This window comes from Ctenocephalides felis, unplaced genomic scaffold (assembly GCF_003426905.1).
Source record: "Ctenocephalides felis isolate EL2017-DRISC unplaced genomic scaffold, ASM342690v1 CF-g0.4_SCAFFOLD_01886, whole genome shotgun sequence".
NCBI classification, from domain to species: domain Eukaryota; kingdom Metazoa; phylum Arthropoda; class Insecta; order Siphonaptera; family Pulicidae; genus Ctenocephalides; species Ctenocephalides felis.
In genome coordinates, this window is record NW_020538040.1 from 147,497,746 (window position 1) to 147,507,555 (window position 9,810).

Consider the following 9,810-nt stretch of genomic DNA (forward strand, 5'->3'; position numbering starts at 1 on the left):
AAAAAAATCTTTTCTCCATTATGTCTTCAACCAGTTTACGAGCAACACATATATTACACACTATCTATTTGTGATTTTTTTAGTTAGTATTTTGTCAAATACTGTTTAATTACAAGTTTTATGTTTATGCCACATAGAATTTTCTATTTTAACACTAAGATTAACTAATTGTAAGTACTTAAGTAATTAATTGTGAATAGTAAAGAGTAAATCTTTATAATTTCTTTTTCCCAATTGAATTGTTTTAGGCTTTAATTTTATTTGTAGTTTTCACTGAATGAAGGCTAGGGTTATAGCTGAAACGTATGAATGTAAAATAAATTTTTGAAAGGAATGCATGTTTTTTACAAATAAATTCATCATCATACGCACATAAATGAAACATTCTGAACAAAAGTTACTTGAGCTGTTAAGTTATGATCCTAGTAGTATAAGTCATTAGGAGTGTCACAGTTCACATTCAAGCTTGCATATTTGCATTAACAGAAAAATCAACAAAGATCTATTTGTGTAATTATGTCAACAAATCTTTGTTGCCTGCTTAATAATTTAAGACTACTCATTATTTGGAATTATAAAAAAATTATGTGATAGTTAAAATTTATAGCACAGCATATTATTTTATGTTTAGTTCTTAGACCGGCCAAGTTCAAATTAAATAAATCCAGTTAATGTGCAGGTTTTTGATAATTTTTTTCAATACTCAAACACGCTTTATTTTTTTTAATTTGTTTAAACAAAAAATATGAAAATTTATATTTAAAAGTGAGCATATCTGACATCACGGTCAACATTATAGCATCAAACAGTAATGAAATTTGAAATACCATTCAAATCAAATATTTGGTGTCATAATTTTATCTGTCATATTTTACTGTTTAAAATGTGTGGTGTTCTTATCACATAAGCATATAAGTATTTCAAGTGAAAATATTCTTTCTCAATAGAAAAATAGTAAAACGAAAGCTCTAGGCTTTGTTAAAGAAGGTAGGTGAGTAGCATAAATGACAAAGGTCATTATAATTCTCAATCGAGTAGCAATGAATTACGACAAAAAAAAAAACAAACAAACAAACACTAATGCACAATATACAATGCAATTTCTGTACTGATCAGAATAATGAGCATTAAGACTTTCTGTATTAGACTTGTTACAGTTCAGATTATAATAATCAGTTCTGTTACTTTTTGTGACCTTCCACAATTTTGTATAAAACCAATCGAATATGCATGGTAAGTAGTTGTTCTATATTCATGAATACTTTAGAACTCAAATTGATACTTGAACTATTTCCTAATTAATTTGTATACACAATAATTAGCACATTTTTGCAAATACATATATACATACAAGAAAAAAATTAATTATGTGTATACATATGTAAATAACTATGAAAAAACATATATTCTATGAGTAAATATTCATATTATCATACTCATATTTAAACTAAAAATATTTTGTATAACTTGATAATAAGCTTTAAACTTTCATTGAAGTAGAAAGGTTAATAAGGCTGATTTCAGTAGAATATACCATTGCAGATGCATAATGTATATACATATTAGTAACCATATTATATTGTTTTAAATTATATGATGTTTGCATACAATACACACTATATATGTGCAGAATGTATGTAGAATATCAATATTAGTGGATAAGTTAAAACAAAATCATACTTTACCTCCTAGATTTTGTTTCATTAACTTGTCTCGAGTTTTCGAAGTCAAACTAAAGGGCGCACATCCAAAAGGATCCTCAGATATATTTGGTATATCAATAGTATTGTCTTGAGGATTATCTATAACAAATATATATATCAAATTAAATACTAAATTATCTAAATTCTTCGATTCAAAAACTTTGTAACAAAATATTACATTAATTTAATAAGTGATGAAATGGAAATAAAATTATAAAAAAAAAAAATTATACATAGAATCAAACAATCATAAATCATAATAATAATCCATTGTACATAAATATAAAAATCAATATCAATGCATACACACATATATATATATATATACATACATACATACATATATACATATATACATATATACATATATATATATATATATATATATATATACATATATATATATATGTATATATATATATATATATATATATATATATATATATATATATATATTCTTGTGTGAAAGAGAAAATAACACAAGAAACACAATCCCAAAATATAACACTATAAATTATAGTAAAATGCACAAACACAAACAATTATGCTCTAGTCACAAATAGATACACTTTATGTTTTTCTTTTAGTATTATAATTTTTCTAATATTTTGTTTTCTTAATTCAATTTATTTTAACTTAAGTTTTTTGTGTGAAAAAAAAAAAATAATATTGGGCATTATTAATAGTGTAATAAGATAATATAATAAATTCTTTTAATTTATTATTAATGCATATATTAAAAATGAAGTAGTAGAAGTCAGTAATGTAATAAGAAAAAACTGACAGACTTGTTTGTGTCTGCATTACATAGAAAATTTATATATAGATAATAGTAATAACTAATTTGGAAGAAAAAAGATGGTACAGAATATAAACCAGCGATAATGAAAAGCCAATTTGCATTTGGTCAAGTCTAAATAATTAGACCATAAAAAAGTTCAGCATTAAGTGTAATTTTAAATCAGAACTAAACACAACTTAGAAGACAATTAGTGGAACTAATCAGTTTATGAATAACACCCAACAAGAACACACCACATTGAAATATTTGGAAAGAACATACTAGGAAATCTTCTCAGATTTACGAACAAAAGTTCATTCAACATTCATTCTCATATCATTGAGAACATAATAGCTTCTGCCTCTGAATAAGAAAGATTTTGAGATAACTACTCATGATTAAATAATCTGTGCTAACTTTAAATATTTGCTATTCTCAATAATTTTAATGTGCAAAGACAGAACAAACATAGTTGTGTCAGCCTGATGACTGAATAAAAGCAACTGTTAAAAAAAGTATCATATATAACTTCTACATGAGATGTCTACTCACTACATTCTGTACCGTGTCTGATTTTATCAAACTCGGCGCCAAAGATATGGTCTTCGGTCATTTGAGAAAAAGGTGTAGGATCTCCAAATGGATTCCAATTGGCCATGTCAACAGATAAAGAGCGATTATCCACAGGAACATTTTTATTCAATTTGTTAGCAGAACTTGACAATCCTTGGGAAACTGAGTTTCTTTCCGATGTTTCTGGAGGAGAATTGGAACTAGATCTTGGTTTGACTGAGGTCTGATATGGAGCCAGAAACTGGCTAGTTTCATTTGCATAAACTCTGAAAATAATTATAAGCTATGAATAAAACACTAGCATTTTAATATAAGATGGTACAACAAACTAATCTAATATATGCCAGATAATACTCTTAATTTATATTTAAAATTAAAAAAAGGTTAATAAATTTAAAATTTGAACAGAGGCATTCTTAAATCTGCATGACATTCAGAAGAAATGTTTTAGACAGGCTTAAAACATTAAAAGACACAAAATTTACTTACTTATTAAATGCTGTGGTGTCACTCATATATCTTCTATGTCCTTTAGGTAAGTGCAAATTGGGAGATGAAGGTGGTGTATTCAGTGAAGGTAAATATTGACTAACACTTTCAGCAGACACATCGGCTTTTGCAGAATTATTCGTATTAATATGCGTGGGCGAGGGTTCCCTTATGTTATCAATTTTTTCATTAGTAAAATTTGAGGATGAAAATAAGCAATTAGAAGAATTTGGGGAATTGACTTTTAATTTAGTAGATGGTGGGTCATCATTATCAATGCTAAATGGTACAGGAAATTGAACAGGAACAAAAGGTGCAGATTGTTGAGATTCTTCTGCTGTAAACTGAGGTGGCGCAGTTGGTGTTTTAGCAACTTGATATTTTTTAAAAGATTGTCCTGGACTAGTGGCACCAAATTGTTGAAAGCCAGTTTCAAAAGTTGGTGATGGAAACTGTGACGGCTGGCTGCTGAACGCCTGCTGACTAGGAGGAGGTGCCAGAGTTTGTGGTTCTGATATTGAAACTGGTGAATGTGTATTACTAACCGGTGCTACATTTGTGTTCAGTGTTATTGGTATGTTTGAATTTATCAATAATGGTGGTTGACTTCCTTTAGGCCTTTGCCTGGGTGTGACACTAGTTCCTTCAACCAAAGTACTTGCAGCTGGTTTACTTAGTTTCACAGATGATCGTTTCACTTCAGACTCAAAGGCCGGAAGTGGTAAATTCTGGAGAATTGGAATAGGGCTTTTCTGTAAAAATAACACCAAGATATTTGTCAAAAAAAAAACTTTAGTTTGGTAATTTTCATTAAATAATCTAATTTATCATTATATAATTCCATATCCAAATACAAAAACAAAAAAGAATATCATGTTAACAAAAGCTATCGAGTTTTGGGCCTTTTTAGCTCCAACTAAAGAAAATAATATACTTCACTCACATGCAAATTTTGAACTGGATTGTCCTTTCCAACTACTTTAAATGCTATTTCACTGACTTGAAAAATATCTGGTCTCTTGTCAGCATCTGGTTCCAGCATATAATCTATTTAATAAAATATTTTATTAGAATGTACCTAATTATTAAAAAATTAGAGCAACATACTTATCAATTGATGAACACCTCTGCTATATTTGGAATTATCAGGAATAACAAAATTCCCGCTTTGAATTGCTAAGGTGCTCTCACCAAATGGAAGAGTAAAAAAGCATAATTTATATAATAAACAACCCAAAGCCTAAAATATGTTTAATAATTAATGTCTTGAATTATTTTGTAATTGCATTGTATTACGTGCTCAAATATCTGCTCACCCAAATATCTGCCTTTGTTGTAATTGGTTTCCCTGAATACATATCTACCATTTCTGGTGCTCTATATGAAAGGGTTGTATATTTTTTAATTTCTTCCTCTACTAAAGCAACACCATGAGTGGTTGGGTTTAAAATTTTACCAGTAGCCGAACCAAAATCACACAATACATAAGAACCCTGTTCTGTCATTAAAATATTTTCTACTTTTAAGTCGCGGTGAATTATAGGCGTTTGACAATGATGAAGACGAGACACAGCTTCAACAGTATCACAAAAAATTTGCATTACTTCTTGTTCACTAAACCCTGTTTGTAACCTATTAACAATAAATTTAATCAAACAATTCAAATAAAAAGTTTTTACATTTTAATTCATTTTTATATTCATCATATATATATATATATATATATATATATATATATATATATATATATAGCAAAAAATTCTTCCTAGCGTATACTCATATTTAATTATAAACATTTCAATTAAATAATATTAATCCATTTTCCATTATTCTTGTTCATCAGATACAGCAATTCACACCCATTGAGATTATTTATGTTCATAGTGAATGTAAGAGGTGTTCGTTCTTTTTTGCTTCTTATACTGTTAGATATATTTACTTTTATAACAATCATGGTTCCAAACAAAAGCCATGTCTCTTGAATTAAAGCGTAAAATCATTGAAAAATATGTCCAAAGTTTGTGAGTAGTAGATTTGAAGAGGACGTTTTTTTAAAGAACCAATATAGTAATAATTTAGTTATTTTTTATTTAGTAATTTGCTATATTTTTGGTATATATATATTTGATTTTAGCAATGAATGTTTTGATCTTAGCAATTAAATTTCTTTTTATTATTAAAAAAAACAATGTCCTAAAACAAATTATTGCCATTTCAATGTATTTATATAGAAAAAATTGCTTCAATATACAAGAAATTTGATATGCAATCGTGATTATGGAACAAATTAAGCTCCTAAGGCGGGGTACCACTGTATATATATATATATATATACATTGGTATCCATATATCATATACATATAATAGAATCATTATATAATATATACATTCATACATTAAATACACATAAAGATAGGAAAATAAAACTAGTTGGTTTGGTATTTAGCCTTGAGGCAAGTTACATGAACTTCCCGATATGTTTAAATAATCGACTTAATCAATAAAAAATAAATTAATTTATGAGCCATTAAAAGTATTTCGAGTGGATTTTTTACACATAATTGAAAACGAACGAACACTTAGACTCTAAGTATTTTTTAAAGGCAAATGTTCAAAAATCAATAATTTTTATAATTGAACCAGTTTCCAGGACTTAATGGTTTATTATGTTCAAGACCAAGTACTCTATCATTATACGAAGTAAATAGTCTAATTTTAGTTTTAACAAATGTCAAAAGAACTACTCATTTTCTCAAACTTTGATAAATTTTTAAAATCAAACTATTTGTCGTAAGGCCGTAATATTTCAGTAAGTTCTATAAGAATTAAATTTTTTAATAAAGCCTTAAATTTTTTTTTCAACAGTTAATTACAAGAAAACGACTCGATAGATTTTCACCTAAAACTAATCAGTACCATTCCCAACTAATATCTTTTGAACAGTTTTTGATTTTTTAAAATCAGTTCGGTAGGATGAGCTTAAATGTGGACGAAAAGTTCAACACTTTTTTTCAAATTACAAAGTAATTTAAAATTTTGAAATTAAATATCGTCACACAAAACTCAAAAACGCTAGTCCTCATCAAAATACATCGAATGGCTTTTAAATTTTTGAAATCGGTTCAACCGTTTTTGAGAAAACGTCGATTTACGGCAAAAAATCTGTTCACACACACGCACACACACACACACACATACTTTTTCCAAATTTGGTCTCTTTCGATTCAGAATGGCTTGAAACGTCGAGAAAACATAAAATTAGCGAATCAGATTTTTTTATGAAAACATAAACTTCTCCTTCGGAAAGTTAAATAACAGCAGTTGCTTAAGTACAAAATTAGCTTAAACTGAAGTGTTTTTAAAACCTGTGTTGTGTTTATTAATAATAAACTAAAATTTGTTATTAGATTATAAACATTATGAAGTTAATTAGAATAGACTGTGAAAGATAAATAGATAAATCATTGAATTTTATTTACCTTGTATTCATTATGGCCAGCACATGAGTTTTGCAGTAAGGCATCAGGAGTAAAATTTCGTAAACACCATTTCCAGTATGTAGTATACTGGAATCTATGTAACCAATTATATTTTTGTGACCACTTAGATTGCTCTAAATAAAAATAGAAAAATCAATTTGTTGAATTACTTGGAAACACAAAATTATAAACAAAACCATAATACTAATGTAAAAGCCATACATCCTCTAATAAAATATTCTCTCTAATATATATATATATATATATATATATATATATATATATATATATATATATATATATATATATATATATATATATATATGTATATATGTATAAACTGCATGTTGTCTACATATGTATTTATGAATGCATGTTTGTACATGTATCTTCTATATGCATAAAAATATCTAAATGTGTGTCAAAAATAAGTGTAAACATCAGTTTGGATTACATTTTTTGACAAATTTGTTAGTATGGTTGGGTAAAAATTTGATTCAAAATTGGAAATAAGTTATTGCTTCAATTAAAATTGCCAAAATATATTTCTTAAAGAATGGCTCAGAAATGGCTACATAATGCCCAATGCAGCCATATAATATCATACTTTACAGAATTATTTTGGTGAAAATAAAAAACTTCCAATCTCTTCACTCATGTCATTTTATCTTTGTACTCAACAATAAAAATTATAATCGGGCTATATTTGGAGTTCCATTATCATCAATAGCTGAATGACAAAAATTAATAATAAAAATTAGGTCAAAATAAAATTCACTTTTCACTTATATAATACAGAATGTGAAAGTGCCAGCAAAAAGGATTTTCATCATTAAGGTTATTGCTTTTTTATGAATGTTAATATTTTGTTTAAATTCTATATGAGAGGTCAGACATTATCATTTTGAATATTTGCAAGATCCTAAATAAGAATAAATGTTGCATGAAAAGGGTTCAACTTTCAAGTACCAAAAAGATCTTTGAAAAATAAATTATTCGCAAACTAACTTATTATTTACAAAAACATCTGTAAATTTGTTATCTGGGACGGAATGTGTCTCTTGTTTTTCTTGTAAATTTTATGGTTTCTTAAACAAAATTTAATGAAAAAAATATACAAAGAATAAGAGTATAATAAAAATGACCAAGATTATAATAGTAGGTTGTCTCTATGTAAGATAAGTGGATATTCTAAGATGTCAGCAAAAGAAAAGATAAATATTGAATGGTTGAAGATAACGAATATATATAATTGATGACTTGCATAAGAAAAAGGTAGAAATAAAATATGAGAAGATATATAAAGTTTAAGAAGTAAAATGTATGCAAGTAAATTAAAAACCAAGAAGATCTTTCACACAACATATCTGCAGGATTGGGCTAAAAGCAATATTTAACGAACAAAAACCCCGATGACATTATATCTCGATCCATATAGTACATACAAAAATTATTTTCAAATTATTGCAATGAGTGTTAAATAAAAAATTTCAACTTCTGAAGATAACATTTTAAACTTGGAGTAAATGCTAATTTAATAACTTCTACTGCATATTTTCTGTTTATTGTTATAATCTGCAATAAGTATTTAATTTTCAACTTTAATTGAATGATCAATTTTTTTCACCAAAAAGTTTACATCACTTTGTCAGGTTTAGTGCAAAACATTTTAAATAAAAAAAATAATATTCAATTTACAACTTTAAGATACTTACAGCTATCTGAATTTCTCTTCTACAAATATTGAGGTCATGTTCATTGTTAACATACATTCTTTTAAGAGCATATCTTGCACCACTACTTCCCTTTGCTAAGAACACTACTGCAAACCCTCCTAAAAATATAAGCATTTGCATTAAGCAACGAACATAGGAAAACAATAATGATAAAAATTTAAATAATGGTCACAATCCAATAAACAGTTAATATGTTAATAAGTAGCTAATAAAGCAATAAAAATATTTTTATAAAAAAATAAAAACCAGCAGAAAATCGCAATAATAATATTAAAGTATAATTTTTATGATGTATCAATTATTATTACTTATTGTTAGTGGTTTATTGTAAACATAATTCATCCTGTAATGTAATGAACTCAATTTGATAGTAATATTAAAAAGAATACATTTTTTTAATAAGAATCACACAATAAATACTTTTTAGTCTGCATAAATAATTAATAAAATTTCACAAAATAAATAATTTTATACCCTCTGCTATGACATCTTCGACAGTAACTGTGACCCTGCCAACAGTGAAAACTTTTCCGACCTGATTATTAGTTTCTTTTGTATTGTTATCGATCTTAGTTTCTATTTTAGAAAACAGTTTCTTCATGTTGAAGAATTTTACGTTAATGTCAAACTAGAGAAGACTATACCACAATACTGAATGACATATTTTCACAGAAACTCGCTTGTATTTTACATAGTCTTTAATATGTTTCCTCACTAGAATTTTACAATTGCTTTGGACTATGACAAAATAATTTTGCAACGCATACTGTTTAATTTAAAATCCTAAATAATTATTTTGTACATCAGAATGACAGAAAGCAAATTCGGATAACCCGACAGGTTGCACCATAGATTAAAGATATAGCTCTGTCATCTAATAGCAATAAGTAGTCATAGATAAAAGAGTAGAGTTCTACTAATGATGCAGGTAGCCAACATTTAAACTTTTTTGTGCTACAGTGGCGCCATAATAACGAATAACGCCATAGTTAAAATAAGGGTTTGTTCGGAGTACAGTCACCGACAGTCCGCAACCGTCAGACGCATGC

General features: G+C 27.1%; 1 protein-coding gene across 2 annotated transcripts in view; it reads right to left on the reverse strand.

The window, feature by feature from the left end:
- The window catches only part of LOC113377040 (probable serine/threonine-protein kinase DDB_G0276461), an 18,357-nt gene extending 8,803 nt beyond the window's left edge, over nt 1–9,554 (reverse strand). The window contains exons 1-9 of one of the 2 annotated variants that reach the window (XM_026617206.1): nt 9,236–9,554; nt 8,741–8,859; nt 7,026–7,159; nt 4,863–5,178; nt 4,654–4,786; nt 4,490–4,593; nt 3,547–4,298; nt 3,049–3,323; nt 1,686–1,802 (exon numbers count right to left, since the gene is read on the reverse strand). In XM_026617206.1, coding sequence (XP_026472991.1) covers nt 1,686–1,802; nt 3,049–3,323; nt 3,547–4,298; nt 4,490–4,593; nt 4,654–4,786; nt 4,863–5,178; nt 7,026–7,159; nt 8,741–8,859; nt 9,236–9,362 — 2,077 coding nt within the window. In that variant the 5' untranslated portion in view covers nt 9,363–9,554. Of the gene's footprint in view, nt 1–1,685; nt 1,803–3,036; nt 3,324–3,546; nt 4,299–4,489; nt 4,594–4,653; nt 4,787–4,862; nt 5,179–7,025; nt 7,160–8,740; nt 8,860–9,235 lie in introns of both variants that reach the window. The other variant, XM_026617205.1, reaches the window with a different exon arrangement.
- Between the last annotated feature and the right edge of the window lie 256 nt (nt 9,555–9,810).